General features: G+C 43.6%; 1 protein-coding gene across 1 annotated transcript; it reads left to right on the top strand.

Annotated features, from left to right (window-relative positions):
- Window positions 1-9256: 9256 nt before the first annotated feature.
- LOC124662501 (transcription factor ICE1-like) lies at window positions 9257-11696 on the top strand. Its single transcript, XM_047200330.1, has 5 exons — window positions 9257-9348; window positions 9467-9722; window positions 10990-11202; window positions 11277-11447; window positions 11580-11696. The coding sequence occupies exons 1-5, from the start codon at window positions 9257-9259 to the stop codon at window positions 11694-11696; spliced, it is 849 nt and encodes a 282-aa protein (XP_047056286.1).
- Window positions 11697-17749: the final 6053 nt, after the last annotated feature.

Raw genomic sequence — 17749 nt, forward strand, 5'->3', positions numbered from 1 at the left:
AAATAAAAAGCTCTAGCACAAGAGTAATCCATGCTTCCCTCTGCGAAGGGCCTTTCTTTTACTTTATGTTGAGTCAGTTTACCTATTTCTTTCTATCTTAGAAGCAAACACTTGTGTCAACTATGTGCATTGATTCTTACATACTTGCTTATTTGCATTCATCATATTACTTTGTGTTGACAATTATCCATGAGATACACATGTGAAGTTGAAAGCAACTGCTGAAACTTATATCTTCCTTTGTGTTGCTTCAAAACCTTATACTAAGAATCTATTGCTTTATGAGTTAACTCCTATGCAAGACTTATTGATGCTTGTCTTGAAAGTACTATTCATGAAAAGTCTTTGCTATATGATTCAGTTGTTTAGTCATTATCTTTACCATTGCTTTGAATCACTTCATTCATCTCATATGCCTTACAATAGTATTGATCAAGATTATGATAGTAGCATGTCACTTTAGAAATTATCCTTGTTATCGTTTACCTACTCGAGGGTGAGTAGGAACTAAGCTTGGGGATGCTTGATACGTCTCCAACGTATCTATAATTTCTTATGTTCCATGCTAGTTTTATGACAATACCTACATGTTTTATTCATACTTTATATCGTTTTGATGCATTTTCCGGCACTAACCTATTAACAAGATGCCGAAGCGCCAGTTCCTGTTTTCTGCTGTTTTTGGTTTCAGAAATCGTACACAGGAAATATTCTCGGAATTGGACGAAAGAAAAGCCCACGGTCTTATTTTGCACGGAGCCTTCCAGAAGTCCGAAAAGGAGACGAAGAGGAGCCACGAGGCGGCCACACCCTAGGAGGGCGCGGCCCCACCCCTGGCCGTGCCGCCATGTGGTGTGGGCCCCTCGAGCGCCTCCCGACTCTGCCCCTTCGCCTATATATTCTCTCCGTCGCGAAAACCCTATCACCGAGAGCCACGATACGAGAAAATATACTGAGACGCCGCCGCCGCCAATCCCATCTCGGGGGATTCAGGAGATCGCCTCCGGCACCCTGCCGGAGAGGGGAATCATCACCGGAGGGCTCTACATCACCATGCCCGCCTCCGGATTGATGCGTGAGTAGTTCATCCTTGGACTATGGGTCCATAGCGGTAGCTAGATGGTTGTCTTCTCCTCATATGCTATCATGTTTAGATCTTGTGAGCTGCCTATCATGATCAAGATCATCTATTTGTAATGCTACATGTTGCGTTTGTTGGGATCCGATGAATATGGAATACTATGTCAAGTTGATTATTGATCTATCATATATGTGTTGTTTATGTTCTTGCATGCTCTCCGTTGTTAGTAGAGGCTCTGGCCAAGTTGATACTTGTGAATCCAAGAGGGAGTATTTATGCTCGATAGTGGGTTCATCCCTCCATTGAATGCGGGACGAGTGACAGAAAGTTCTAAGGTTGTGGATGTCTTGTTGCCACTAGGGATAAAACATCAATGCTTTGTCTAAGGATATTTGTGTTGATTACATTACGCACCATACTTAATGCAATTGTCTGTTGTTTGTAACTTAATACTGGAAGGGGTGCGGATGCTAACCCGAAGGTGGACTTTTTAGGCATAGATGCATGCTGGATAGCGGTCTATGTTCTTTTTTGTAATGCCCTAAGTAAATCTCATATTAGTCATCATGATATGTATGTGCATTGTTATGCCCTCTCTATTTGTCAATTGCCCAACTGTAATTTGTTCACCCAACATGCTATTTATCTTATTGGAGAGACACCACTAGTGAACTGTGGACCCCGGTCCATTCTTTTACATATGAAATACAATCTACTGCAAACTCTGTTCTCTGTTGTTCTTTGCAAACAAACATCATTCTCCACACCATACGTTTAATCCTTTGTTTACAGCATGCCGGTGAGATTGACAACCTCACTGTTAAGTTGGGGCAAAGTATTTTGATTGTGTTGTGCAGGTTCCACGTTGGCGCCGAGAATCCCTGGTGTTGCGCCGCACTACACTCCTTCACCAACAACCTTCACGTGGCCTTCATCTCCTACTGGTTCGATAACCTTGGTTTCTTACTGAGGGAAAACTTGCTGCTGTACGCATCACACCTTCCTCTTGGGGTTCCCAACGGACGTGTGCTTCACGCGTTATCAGTTATTCAGGTTCTCGCAGATTCCGATGCACAAAGATGATCATGAAAAGACTACCTTCACTTGTCCCTTCGGTACTTTTTCTTATAGGAGAATGCCATTTGGTTTGAGCAATGCTCCTGCTACTTGTCAGAGATGCATGAATGCTATATTTGTTGATTATATTGACAAAATTATGGAAGTATTCATGGATGATTTTTCTGTGTATGGTACCTCATTCAATAATTGCTTGTTCAATCATAACAAAGTTTTGCAGCGTTGTGAGAACCAATACTTAGTACTAAACTGGGAAAAGTTCCATTTCATGGTAATAGAAGATGTTGTTCTTAGACACCGAGTTTCAGGAAGAGGCATTGAAATGGACAGCGCCAAGATAGAAGCCATAGAGAAGCTACCATACCCGCGGGATATCAAAGGTATCAGAAGTTTTCTTGAACATGCAGGTTTTTATAGAAGATTTATCAAACAGAATATCAAAGCCTCTAACTAACCTTTTGCAAAAAGATGTTTCATTCTCTTTTAATGATGATTGTGTAGACTCTTTTCATGTCTTAAAGAATGCTTTTATAAGTGCTCCTATAATTCAACCTCCTAATTGAAATTTGCCATTCGAAATCATGTGGGATGCTAGTGACTATGTTGTAGGTGTTATTCTAGACCAAAGGGTTGATAAGAAACTGAATGTCATATACGATGCTAATTAAACTCTTGATGTCGCCCAAATAAATTATGCTACCACTGAAAAAGAATTTCTAGATGTGATTTTTGCATGTGATAAGTTTAGACCTTATATTGTAGACTCTAAAATCATAGTACGCTCTGATCACTCTGCTATTAAATATCTTATGAACAAGAAAGATGAATCCTAGACTTATTAGAGCAACTCTAACAGAGACTGAAAAATGGGCCGAAACCGAAACATTCTGGCGACAATACGGGTTCAGGCCGAAAGAGGCCCAGAACGAAGCCCGAACTCGCGGCCTGGACAGTAAAATAAGTTTGGGGGCCCGAGAGGTGGCCGCCCCGTATTAAAACGGGCTGCGGAGGGGAGTTCGGTTTCCAAACCCTACTCCCCTGCGCTGCTAGCACTCGCTCCACCGCCGCCAGCCTCCTCTCCAGCGAGCAATTCCGCCGCCGCTGACGCCGCTCCGCCGCTGCCGCCACCACCCCTCCCTCCGCAATGGTGCGCGCAAGACGGAGCGGTAGGGGAGGGGGCCGAATCGGCGGCGGGAAGTCACCACCGCGTCCGCCGGGTGTGCAGTTAGAGGCGGGCGCGCTCCGACGGAGCTTGGAAGCGGGCAGCACGCAAGTGGCCGCGTAGGTTCGTGCGCCGGCTAGCGCGTGAGGAGGCGCGCGAAGGGGAAGCCGAGGCACCCCCCGCCGGCTCGTGCAGCCCGCCGCTGCCACCGCGCGGCGATGACAACGACGATGACGACGCAGACGGGCCACCTCTCACCTGCGGGAGCTCGGCGGAGGCGGCGCCGTTCGAGGTGGCCGCGCTCGTCGTCGCATAGGCGTCGCCGGCCCGGAAAAAACCCTAGCGGAAGAACAGCCCCGGTGACAATCCCAAGGCCAATTTAGTAGTTGAACTAGTCAAATTAACGAGCGTAGTAGAGTTAGTCAAGTATTTTGGCTAGTATTTGTAAATTATCTTAAGAATGTAGCTCGATTGGAGCAAGAATTGGTTCCGTTTCGCAAGATCATCGCAGCATATTTTCCCGCGACATTTGATTTTCTGTTTTTCAGTTCACGAGTTCGGTTTCTAATCTGCGCGGTGACTAAAAACATGTAAACTGGACAGTTCGGGAGACCGAACTCCGTGTTTTCGGTTCGGATAAATAGAGACACTACTAGAGATGCTCTTAGATGGGTTCTCTTGCTACAAGAATTTGACTTACACATTTTTGATAGAAAAGGTGAGGACAATCTGGTAGAAGATCATTTATATAGAGTGGAAAACATTCCGGTAGATCCTATTCTTATTAATGATAGCTTTGATAATGAACAACTATCAATATTAATGTATCTAGTGCTAGAATATCCTCCCCATGGTTCGATAATTATGCTAACTTCATTGGTGGAAAATTTATGCCACCCCACTTCACTTCCCAACAAAGAAAAAAATTCTATGATATTAGACACTACTTTTGGGATGATCTATTCCTTTATAAGAAAAGTGTAGATCGTATTATTAGACGTTTTTGTGCCCGAATTTGAGCAGCACTATATCATAAAGGAGTGTCACGACAGTCCTTATGGAGGACATCACGCAGGAGACCGCACAACTTCAAAGGTATTACAATCTGGTTTTTATTGGCCTACTTTATTTAAAGATTGTCCTAACTATGTTAATGCATGTGACAAGTGTCAACGCGTTGAAAACATTTGTAAGAGAAATGAAATATCTATGAATTATTCACTGCCTCTTGAACCATTTGATGTACGGGGATTTGACTTTATGGGACCATTCTCGTCATCAACAACAAAACACACTCACATTCTGGTTGCAGTGGACTATATTACAAAATGGGTGGAAGCAATTCCAACAAAAAGTGCAGATCATGCTACAACAATGAGGATGTTTAAGGATAGCATCTTTCCCAGATTTGGAGTACCTAGATTTTTAATTACTGATGGTGGTTCTCATTTTATGCAAGGAGTCTTTAGGAAAACTTTAGCTAAGTATGGTGCCAATCATAGAGTAGCATCCCCATATCACCCTCGAACTAGTGGTCAAGTTGAACTAAGTAATAGGAAAATCAAACTCATTTTAGAAAAGACAGCCAATAGTGGTAGGTCTGATTGGCCAACCAAATTAATGATGATTTATGAGCTTATAGAACCGCTTTTAAAAATCCTATGGGTGTGTTTCCTTATAAAATGGTTTATGGTAAAGCATGTCATCTCCCATTAGAGTAAGAACATAAAGCTAGATGGGTTGTTAAAAAAACTCAACTCTGATTTCAAAACTGCTGGAGAGAAAAGAATCCTAGAGCTAAACTTGTTAGATGAATGGAGGAATGAAGCTTATGAAAGTGCTAGGTTATTTAAAGAGAAAGTAAATATTTGGCATGATAGAAAAATAAAGAGAAAATAATTTAAAGTAGAAGATCAAGTATTATTGTTCAACTCTCGTTCCAAGTTCTTTACAGAAAAGTTAGAATCAAAGTGGCAAGATCTATTAGTTATGCAGGAGGTGTATCGCTCTGGAGCCATCCGTCTTCATGGAGACTACAAGGGTAGACCTCATGTTGTTAATGGACAACATCTTAAACATTATATTGTAGGTTAAAAGTTTGTTGAAAAGGTGGAAAAGTTAAATCCCTAGTTAGGGGTGACGTGTGGGATGTGGGTTTGGTTTTAATAACCTAATCATGATAAATATTTCATCAACTTGCGGCTTCTTGTACAACAATAAATTGCTTAAAAGCCGTGTATGTAATTTTTCCAGTACCATACACTAAGTTGTTTGAGCACACGTACTAACTTGTCGGCTTTAATTTTCCTTGTTATGGTACAAAAATGAAATTGTCGGCTTATGATATAATTCTCCAACCTTATAACACAAAATAGCTTTAGCTCCTTATAATCTGGTAAATAATGAAAGATAATTTATGTCCTTTGCATCATACGATGCATGCAACCAACTTGCAAATTCATAATTTCACGTATGATCACAGCGGAGATTCATACAATCCACACGAAATTAGGCCGGAGAGTTGGAAGAAAAACTCAATTCTCTCCATCCCACTTTACACAAGTGGATCCTGGTTGGAAGGGTGGAACCCTATGAATTTTTCCTCCAACAGTTTCATCCCCATTTTTTCTCCAACAGTTCTATCCCCTTGCTCGGGTTGCTACGGCAGTGTCACAAGATGCGTGGGAGAGCTTGTAAATTGACATCATACGCACACACACAAACACAAGGGTTTGAGTAGGAATGTCATCATCTACTCTCCCTTCATTATCAAATCATCTCTCTCTCTCTCTCTCTCTCTCTCTCTCTCCCTCTCCCTCTCTCCCTCTCATACTCACCACATTTTATTTTAGAGAAGCGTGTATGTATAGCTACTGTATGTATTTACAGAACCTTTAAATTATAATATGACTCAAGCCAGGAAGCAACCTGAATAACGGTTATATTATAGGAATATCCTATTGTGGTGGCTTTTTGATAAAAGATAAGAGTCAACTGTATCTAAAATCTTAAAATTAGGTGGAAGGGAACAACATACTTCGTACTAAACTATCCACCAACATTTTTTTTCTCCTTTTTTAGATCCACTAACAATTATACATATACAGTGGGTTATCGCTTATCGACGTTTCACAAACATCACAAACAGTACATAAATATGTATCTCTAACCAACTTTTTGTACAATACACTGTACATGAAACAAGAAATTTAGGCAATTTAGCCAAAGCCAGAAAAAATTAAGTTTGCAAAGTATTTTTCTTGCTTCTTTTGTGTCTGGATTTATCTTCTCTTACTATTTCTTATAAAAGGAAAAACTGAACAAGCAACCTTCTTTACTTGTTTTTTTTCAATAAAGGGTGCTTTATTACTCAAATAATATTACACCCGGCCTATGCATTAAGATGCACACAGCCGTAAATATCTAGTTACTACACACCGAACGGAATTAAAAATTCTAGGCGGCACCGAAGCAAATGACTAAAAACTCAACTATGTGGTAGGCGGTCCAATCTGCAGATCACTTTTTTTTTTGCGGAATAAAGGAAAGTGATATTATAGCCTCGATCTTACAGAAAGGTCCAGTACAAGATTAAAATTACACACAGGTCCCCAGGACCTCGATCCCCTAGACCCCGATGACGATGACGAAGACCACAAAGCCGCCGGTGGCGCGCCGCCGCCGTTGCTCCTCTCGATGGCTTGGATCAGGAGCACCCCTTCCGCGGACGGGAAGTCGCCGGTCGCCGGCTCCAAAGAACCTACCCCATGGCCACACATCTTCACCGCAAGGCCACACATCACCTCCACCTTATTCGTCTTCAAGATCCAGCGCAGCCGCCACGCCGACGCCGGAGAAGGGGGACCGAACTCGACGGATCTAGAGACCCTCAAGCTCGAGGACGTGGAGAGCTCGACCACAACACCTCGAAGAGAGCCGTCGCCGGAGGGGAAGAGCTCCGCCACCAAAACGCTGCATCGGCCGCACCACCGCCTCCTGAGCGCCGCCGACCAGCAACCTAGACACCCTACACTATGTACAAGCCGTGAATCGTCGATCCCCCACCCCCCCCCCCGCCGCCGTAGCGGCCGCTGGAGGGGGAGAGATCGAGCGATTCGACGGCGAGCGAGGTGGGTTTCCGGGTGGTTTCAGAAAATCGCCTATCCCCTACTGTAGCGGGAGGATAGGGACGACCAAGCTCGTAAACGTTCTCACCAATCTGCAGATCACTTGCCACCCATGTTGGAAAAAATATCTCTCGCCGTATCCTCCAACAGTGTAGACACTTCCGTAAAGAGATTTCGATGAACCACATGTTGTAGAGGTGACCACAAACGGAGCATAGCAAAACAAATAAACAAGCAAACAAACAAACAATCAAATACATGTATTTGATGCACATCTCCCTAGCTCCAAATATCACAAACAGAAAGCGAACTCATTTTCCATGGATTGCTTCTCCATGGAACCGTACATGTATATCTCCTCTCTACTTTCCACCTTAGACTCACACATACACCTCTGAATTGCATGCCAACTCATTGCTTTTTTCATGCAACGATCTATTATTTGCTACATGACGATACAATATTGCGTACACACAAGACTAGAAAAGACAAACTTTTAAGAATCAGCAAAATCGAAACGAACAAAAACTTTTCTTGCCCCACAGAAGCATACGCATGTACTACCTCCGTTTTCAAGGAATAAGGTGCACGCGTATTCCAAGACGAACTTTGATCATAAAAATTAAACAACAAAATCTTGATTATATTATATGTAATTAGTATCGTTGGATTCGTATTGAAAAGCACTTTTTAATGATATTAATTTCATAGAAATAATCCTTATCTATTTGAAGTAATTCTTGGTCAAACAAAAAGCTCGTAAAACGAGGGCGCCTTATTTTCTTGAAACGGAGGTAGTACTAAATAAAAAACCATGTAGCATAATTCCTATGCTTTTCGTGACTTGAGTCTTCAATTTTTTTTTCTTCCTTTCCATGTCACATACGTGTGAGCGCCTAGTCACTGACAAATATATCCTTGAAGCTATAATCCGTTGACCACTCTTCCAAAAGGACCCACTCATGACTTCATCTCATGTGCAAAACCGAAAAAAAAAACATGCTTAAATTATTTTAATAAAATGTATTAATTAACTTTAGAGTTTTCGGTGGGGTGGCTGAGTTTTTTTTAGAGAGAAGGGGTGATCTAGTCAGGGGTAAAATGCATTTAATTAGTAGGATCAGGCGGATCTGTAATATTATCGCGCTCCGAGCAGATACCCTTGCACCAACATTTTTTAGCACTGAGCACTCATGGTACCGCCGACTTATTCCCACTTACCGTCATTGTTGTCGGTTATACTCTCAAGTAAAATGATCCACATCACAAATCTCGAAAATTGCATCGGCGGCTAAATTGGCAAAAGAAAATAATGCCGCTGTAGGGTTTTGGTGATGTTATTTGTGTTTAGTCTTCTTGTAATGAGGAAAAATAAAAGAGCGGGCATACCCAATTACCAAGGAGGGAGGAAAAGCTTCCGAATGCAGCTTTGTGACGCGCATGTTTTTTTTCGAGAGCATGCAAAATGCGTGCCAAATTTTTATAGACGGTAGCAACAACAATTACAAGAATGTCTGAACTGACTGCTAACAATCAGTTCAAACACACACCCACTCCACACCACGCTAAGCCTACTCTCTCGCTCGTTGGTGTCTCCCTCCTGCGCTCTCCCATAACTGAAACTCGTCATGAATCCTGTCTATCCCACACCACGCTAAGCCTACTCTGACGCGCATGTAAGATAGGTAGGCTGCAGACGCTGCCATCCACTGGCATCTGCATCCTATAATAAGGGAAAGCTAGCCACTCAAGAAGGGTTCGAGTTGCAGAAGAGAGGTGAGGAAGTAATAGTAACTGATCGGCAGAGCAATGAACCACGCCCACCTCTTCGACTTCCACGCGCTCTTCCCGTCGTCGTTATCCAGCTCCGCCCAGTGGCGGAGCTGGTATACAATGATTGGGTTCAGATGAACCCAATGATTTTCATCAAACCTTCACTAAATTAGTCCTTTAGTTAGCTCATTAGTGGAAGATCACAACATAACTAGTAGAGATGAACCCAATAATCTTTTCGTCCAGATTCGCCACTGGCTCCGCCAACGCGCTCGCGATCCCGGCCTTCCATGTCGACGCGCCGTCATTCATGTTCGAGGCGCCAGCGGCGGTGGCCGGGTGGGACGACGAGGACGAGGACGAGCTGGATAAACAGAGAGTGGACGCCTCCTTCTTGGGGCTCTCAGCCTCGCTGGAGAACCTCATGGCGGAGCGGCGCCGCAGGAAGAAGCTCAATAACTGCCTCTACATGCTGCGCTCCGTCGTGCCCAAGATCAGCAAGGTGACGAATCTCTCCTGTCATTTCCCTGTTATAACTAATTAACTACCTGTTCCCATCTCTACTGAACTATATATTGTTGTTTTACCATGTTTTTGTTCATGATGTGATAGTAGCAAGGTTTAAAATAGCGCGCTATTTCTCCGTTAATACCACGCAATAGCATATTTGGAGGGTCTGCGCTAAATTTTAGTAATTTTACTCGCTATGGTGCTATTTGTGAAATAGCATGATATATCGTGCTAAAATTTCATAGCGTTAGCGTGCTATTTTTTCAAGTAAAGTTACTTTCACTTTTTCGTGACGATGAACTGCAATATTTTGGTTCCTCTTTTAGATTAGAACTTAATATCGCTAATGCTGATGATTCTTAATAAATAATTTATACTATGTTGTTGCCTTGTGGAATATTGATGTTAGCCTTCTGAAAAATTCGAGATCTATTTGTTGTATGTGGCTATGTATGTATGTTTCAGTCATTTTTTGGACTAAATATCCAAACTTTTTAGCGAAACCTTTATTTATAGACTACATTTGATATTTTTTTCAAAATGCTATTTGAAATATAGCACGCAATTAGCACGATATAGCGTCCATAGCGTTTGAAGGAGACCGACGCTATTTCATTTAGCACGCTATTTTAAACCTTGGATAGTAGTAATAAACTACTACTTTTTTCTGAAAGGACTATACATGAGTAATATTAAGATGGATTATAACTGCAAGGTGAATTTTGGTGATGAATTCTTGAAATGGGATGCATTTAGATCACAAAATCATCCATTTTAGTAGATCTATGACATTCTTGGTGTCATAGTGTTCCATCTCTAGGCCATGTTGACAGAGCAACACAAATATTCCATTATCTAAAAAAAATATCTCTAGGCCCGGTTTCCAGCGCGGGAAAATATTCTTGTTTCCTGCACGAATTGAACTTATTCACGTGGAACCCCGAGCAATAAAAATCTTCCATTATCTATTAAGGTGGAATGGAGAGTGCAGGAATTTAAATTAAACTCAGTCGTTCGAAGGTGCTCATTGTGGTAGGGTGTGCGTGTGCGTTCATAGGGGTGGGTGTATGCGCCTGTATGTGAGTGTCTGCGTTTGTACTGTGTTTCTCAAAAAAAAAAAACTTATTCAGGTGGAATGGGGAGCAACATAACTTTTCCATTATCTCAAAAATATCTCTATGCTTATTTGGAGCGTGGGGAATTCCATTGTTTCCTGACGGAGCACCCCCATGATCACCAGTTTTCTACTCCTGTGTCAGGTGGATAGAGCTTCAATTCTTGGTGATTCAATTGATTACCTGAAGGAGCTCCTGCAGAGGATCAACGATCTTTACAACGAGCTGGAGTCTGCTCCTAGCTGTGCCCTTGCTGCTGGACCAGCAGCAGCTAACTTCCACCCCTCCACACCCACGCTGCAGCCATTTCCCAGCCGCCCGGCCTCGTTTCCTAGTCCCAGTGGCCAGCAGGGAACGGTTAGTCCATTTTCTCTCTGTCATGAAGTTTGATACCTGTTGTGTACATCAGCTCTCTTTGTGTTCATGTTCAGGTTGAGGTGAGGACGTGGGAAGGGCAGGCAGTAAACATCCACATGTTCTGCGCGCGAAGGCCGGGCATCCTGCTGTCCACCATGAAGGCCCTTGACAGCCTCGGCCTTGACATCGAGGAGGCGGTCATCAGCTGCTTCGATGGGTTTGCGATGGATGTCTTCCGCGCCAAGGTTCGTATTTTTTCCACAGGTCATTATATGTTCTATGACACTGTGGCAATGTGTACTAATTCTGTTAACGATGTACATTTTGGCATGTTTCCATTGCTGTTCACCATTTTTCTGTGTTTTCTATCGATCCAGCAAAGGAGGCATCCTGGGCTCTTGCCTGGAGAAATTAAGGCCGTGCTCCTACGTTGTGCTGGTCTCCGACGGACCCCTGTGCTGGTCTGCGACGGACCCCCATTAGTGATCAACTGAACATCGATCACAGGCATTGGGTGATCGTCCTTTCTGATCAGGAAAGTTGCTATATGTATAAAACTTCATGAGATGAGGCTCCCCTTCAACAGACATGAATTGAATCATCTGGCATCTTGTTATTTAGTTATGCAAATTAAATATTTCTTCTTGGTATTCTTATATTTCCTTTGTCGAAAAAAAATGCAAACTGTTTATGTGGCGTAACCTACCGTCCGGCTGGCTGGATCGTCATAACACATGTGCAATTCTGAAATAAGGGGTGGAGTAGTGTATGAATGGAGGATTAGTTGGGGATTAGAGTGGCTTTGGATTGGCTGCTTCTCTGCCATGGCTCAGTCGTCCCCATCGCTGGGACCTGCGGATTGTGCTATACACGCAGGGGCTGTTTTTGAAGACGTCCGCTTCGGTGCATGCACCCCTCCCCACAAAATTTTAAACAAGGCATCATCATCATTTGGCCTTAATTAGCGGTTAAATCAATTAATTAACATTGACCCGTCGAAGAATATATCCAAGCCATGCATATACCTATGTATACCTAACCATTCATATCGATAGTTATCGCCGGTGCGTTCTCGGACATTGGGGTGAGACCACACTTTTTGGTTCGGTATGGGGCAGTAAGGAGATCCGGATGATATCAAACTGTAAGGAAAATACACAAACAATTTTTACCCAGGTCTAGACCACTCTAACGAGCTAATGATTCTATGTTCTGTTTCCTGAATTTTTCGATGATTACATGGAGATTACAATGATGAACCTGACTTGGCGGGATAGGCTTGTCGAGCTCTGTCTTGGCATATTGGGGCAAGGTTGAGAAGACTCTCGACCTTAACCAAATCTCTAGAGGTCCAACCCCTTTTTGGTAGCTGAAGCCTTCCTTTTATAACTGGAGGGGGTGTCCTAGCGTTGCGTCAGGAGCCCTACACGCGCCCCTCCACGCGATCGCATGTGCCTTATGACGTGGTGCATGCCAGAGGGCATGGCACCCACAAGATGGTTCGACGCTTGCCTAGCGCATGGAAGGATATGTGGTTGTAGTTGGAAACTAGCCCAGGTGGCGCGCCCTAAGAGGGTGGGCGCGCCACTGGGCCTAGTTCCCATCCCCTTAATCTCCAAGTGTCCCACTTTAGCTTATTTTGTTCGTCTATTAAGTTCCGAAACGTAGCACCTGACCTTGCCTATTTTCGAGTCTCGTGACTCCTGGAAAGTCAAAAATACTAACAAAATGTGTTTTTTACAAGACAGATTTAAAACCAGAGGAGAGGGGATTGTTTCGAAAATCCCCGAAAACAATATAAAACATGAAATTAACATTATATAAGAAGAAAATATGTGGGAATATGTATCAATAGACTACAAGGTTCATGTATGCATTTTACATGCATCATTGGTATGCAAAACAATTAGAGAAGTGAAAGTTTAAATTCATTCCTTCACCTAGACTTTGGTACGACCCTTGTCGATTTACTTGTGCACTATGAGGATGTCGATATCCGCTTCCGTGAAAACATGGCAGAAAAAGAATGCACGGCTTCACATTCTTTAGCAAGTTGTGATCATCATGGATATCTATTATATCCTTGCTAGAAAGCAAACCACAATGCCTATATACTTCTCAGATTTATTGATAGAATGTTATATGTATCAAGAGAAAATACATTATTAGCCACTAGAGCACACAAAATTAATGGTTGGTATTAATTAGGTGCATCTTAACATTTTTTATATTAGGAATTTTATCATTCATGGCTTATCATATTATAACAAATGGATTTAGAGTGTTGTATGCAATAACATAATCATTCATTTGACAAATCATTACAAGGAGTAATGAACGCACAAGGATTATGTGAATGTAAATCACACCAACTAGAAAGAACTGCACTCTAGGGAGAAAAGGGAAACAACAAGAAAAGGCAAGAAGAGGCAGAAACATGCTAACACAATCACATCTAAAAATCCAATGAGAAGGATCTCTTCTTCCATCATCATCTAACTAATCACAACACGAGCTCCATGACCTTGGCCATCTAATCGCGATGCGAGACTGCCCCTCAAAGGTCGTGCTGAAGAGAATCAATAGAGATTTTGCTAGTCGCTTCCCACCTTGCTTCCTGAAATGAACCACATCCTTGCTAAACAGAATCACGAGCACGTGACTTCATCGGCCTTCATCCTTCCACAAATCGTGCCTTAGTCCAGAAGAATCCTACCCATATATATAGGGGCATGGTATAACTGCCCACATCCCAAGCAGGAGGCATTGAGCAGCATAGGGGGCCTCCGACACTCTCCTCTAGTCATACATGTGGTCCAACCCAACGTCGCTAGTCGGAGTTGAGTCCCATCTGAACTACCATGTCGCCGATGAGCCAGCATCCGGCCACAAGCTCCCCCACCTCCACACCTCCGTCCATCTCCACATCGGTGGGAACACTCCTCGATATACCGAATTGAGCTGCCGCCACCCAGGGAGGTCACATACAAACAGATATAGCTCCAGAAAATCAAGCATCAACCCCGCTAGGCCAAATCACGAGGAAGCCAATAAACTTGTGGTTTTTGATATGGCAAACAAATTTCTTAAAAATCCACACACACACACACACACATAACTTTTCCAACACTATATGACAAGTTGTCCGGGCACAATGATTAACTTCTCACCTTTTAATTCTCCTTGAAATGGTTCAACAATGAGCTTCTCTACTATCGCATGAAATTGTCAGCTTGTGATATAATTCTCCAATCGTATCACGCAAAGTTGAGTTAGCATGTTATAATTTGGTACATAATGGAAGATACATTTATGTCCTATACTGATGGCTCCCAAGTGCAGGAGATCAATTGTAGTACTTTTCAATAAGAAAGGTTGTCGAACCCACGAGGATCTGAAGGTATTGGTTAGCAAAATCAACAAGAAAGCCTAAATAATAAAGTAGCAGTTTTGGTGTTTTTGGTTGTATAGTTTGCGATAAAAATAAGCGCAGAAAGTAAATAGCAAATAAAAAGCTCTCGATGAGAGAAAAGCCCAATCCTCTATGCAGAAAGAGGACAAGATCAAGTGTGTTCTTATATGAGACTAAAGTTCCCGAGGGCGACATGGATTTACTAGCATCTAAGTTCTACACAACATGGTAAATATTTTGTCAAGCTTTATTCAATTAGGGGTGGAGCCTAAACTAGGTGCAGCCCTAGATATGTGCAAACATACCCCTTATGATGGGTCCTAGAGCCATTCTCATGTGCAAGTATAGAAATCATTAAGACATAAATATCCCACCATAGCTATAAGATCATTGGTCTCCGACATAAACCCCTCTAATGCAACCCATAGTATTGGAAAATTGGCTCTGTCAGTCTGTCCCTTCCAACACTAATGCATTACATTAAAGTGCAGCCCTATGAGCCCATATAGGTGAAGTAGTATGTAGTCGACGTTCGCATAAAACCATCATAGAACAACATAAAAGATAAAAACAAATAACCAAGTACTCATTGCACGTCATATAAAATCATAGCCAGGTTATCATATGCCCTCAGGAACGTGGGGAACTACTCACAGGTGTCAAACATGATATGGACCAGACGCATAATGATTACAACACAATCTGAATATATAATCTCCCCACCAAATAATGACAAAGTATCAATCACAAACATGCAACATCACTAGAAAACAATATCCGGGGTTCAATTCAACACAAACTATGAGGGGGGTGACGTCGATCTCGTAGATGGAGATTGTGGTGATGATCATGTTTATTGAGATGTTGATGGAGATGCCTCCTCCCAAGCCAAGGATGAGTGGGGATGCCGATGGCGTCGATTTCCCCTTCACCGGAGGCACCGGTGCAGCAGGATCTGCCCTCTCCCGGAGTAGGAGAGGACTTTCGCCTCCGCCGCCGCCTCAATAAATCTCGGAAAAAATATGTCTTAGGTTTTTGAGCGAAATGGAGGCTCTGGTATGAAGGGGGACCTAAGCCGACGCTCGAGGAGCGAATGGACCTGGGTGGCGCGCCCAACATGTTTGGGTGCGCCACCTGGGGCCGTTCAACCCTCGTGGCTCCCCTCGCGTGCTTCTTTCCCTCACGGTCCTTCTCCGGGTGAAAACTGAGCAGATATTTTGACTCGATTTTCAGCGATCCAAAAATCCCTGAAACAAATAAAATACGAAAAAGGAGGTTTCCTGCCTCCCGGGAATTAAATACCAATGAAGGGGACTTTGTAGAAAAGTCCCGGAAATTGACTAAAAATGCATAAATAAAGGTGTATGATGATAAATAAAAATGAAAACTAAACATATATGAAAGCTAAATAATGATGATGCAAAATGCACTTATCATATACACATACGATGCATGCAACTTGGAAACTCATAATTTCATGATCACATTCGAGATTCATAATATCCTCGACAAATTAGGCCATCGCAAGAAAAACTCAAAATTTCGTCCACTTTACACATGTTGTTCTTTTCAGCTCGGTCATAAATTTGTATGTAGGTGGAGGGATTGTGACCATGATTCAAAGGGTTAACAACCTCGAGCAGACAATAGATATATTGGTTCCGGCCCCAGGAATAGATCATGGGTAACAACCCTACTTCCTAGGGGTGGTGATGGGATTAATATGTGTGAGGTGCTAGTGATATGCAGGGTGGTGCCGGCTTTCTTTGGGAAGTTGGATGAAACATGTTCTTCCATGTTGTGCAAGAATAGGCTATGAACAGTGGGAAAGTGGAAATGATCTCTTCACCTTCTTATCTCCAAGTGCGAGAGAGGGACGAACTGAGATTGTTTTCTTTGGTTCCTTAGGTTTTGTGGTTTCTAGGTTTGGCTTCACTTGGTTTGGCTTGGTCCCTCCCCCTGTGGAGGGGATCCTTACGGTGTGAGTGTTGTTGAAGCAAACACTCAACGAAGGAAGCGCGAAGGTTGGACCAACATGAGATGCTTATAGACAGGAGGCGATTGAGCCATTCTCGTGCTAGCTTGGAGAGGTGCAGTGGGATGTTTCGCATGGCTCACTCGTCCGTACCCTGCGCCTTCACGGCAGGCTTGTCGGTACTCGGCCAGCCACCCGCCTGGGTCATACCGAGAAGCGAAGAAGAACTTGTTGATGTTCGGAGGGATGGAGTTTTGGGGTCGAGCCATTTCTCTAACTAGGTGGATGAATGTGGCCATAAGGTCTTTGACTAGCTAACTTGGAGTTATTTCGAGCTTGGGCTCGGGGCGGGGCGAGTCGGGAGTCCGACCCTCATTAGGTCGGCTCCCAAGACCCCCCAAATGACTAGGAGATCCGTTGTCCTATACATTTTAAGCCTGAGATTGGCATGGCCATGTATTTCCCCATGATGGATGTGCGCAGGTCGTCATAGGACCGCGTCGTACTGGCTTTCCAGGTTCACCACCTCGAATATTAGTTCTTCAGTCTGTGATTTGTCCAAGCTGTCGAACCCGGCTGGTATGGTTATTTGGCCCAGGGGTAAGGCCATTGCGCCCAGTATAACCCCATAGAAAGGACTTTATTTTTGGTGTGGATGCGAGATCGCGGGATCTCCATCTATTTGAGGGTGTTGAGGTAGAGCAGGTTGAGAATGCTTCCCCCTTCCAGTAATACTCGTGATAGGCGGAACCTAGCAATCCAATGGGCTAACAATCAGGGGTAAGCTGCTCTGAGACCTCGGTGTTAGAGCCAACAAGTTCAGAGGGGAGTTTCTTTGTCTTTGTGGTGGTGCCTCCCGCCCGGAGTTCATCGAGGTGGGGACCTTGGACGACCCTCTTGGCTGCTTCAGCCTCCTCGACCTCCACTGATGAGCAAGGTTGGTCTATGTTGATCATGTTGGTCAGCTCCTTCGGGTAATCATAGGGAGGCCCAGAGGACCGGTGGTGCTTCAAGCTGGCGCTTGGTCCACCAACGATGTAGCGGTCTCGCGTCGAGTGCCCCACTTTTTGCGGTTGGGGTGCTACGGGCAAGGCGCGTGTAGCCACCGCTAGAAATTGCGGTCAGCCTCCCTAGGTCGCTCTCCTTGGCACCGCATCTCC

The sequence above is a fragment of the Lolium rigidum genome, chromosome 6, assembly GCF_022539505.1.
Source record: "Lolium rigidum isolate FL_2022 chromosome 6, APGP_CSIRO_Lrig_0.1, whole genome shotgun sequence".
NCBI lineage: Eukaryota > Viridiplantae > Streptophyta > Magnoliopsida > Poales > Poaceae > Lolium > Lolium rigidum.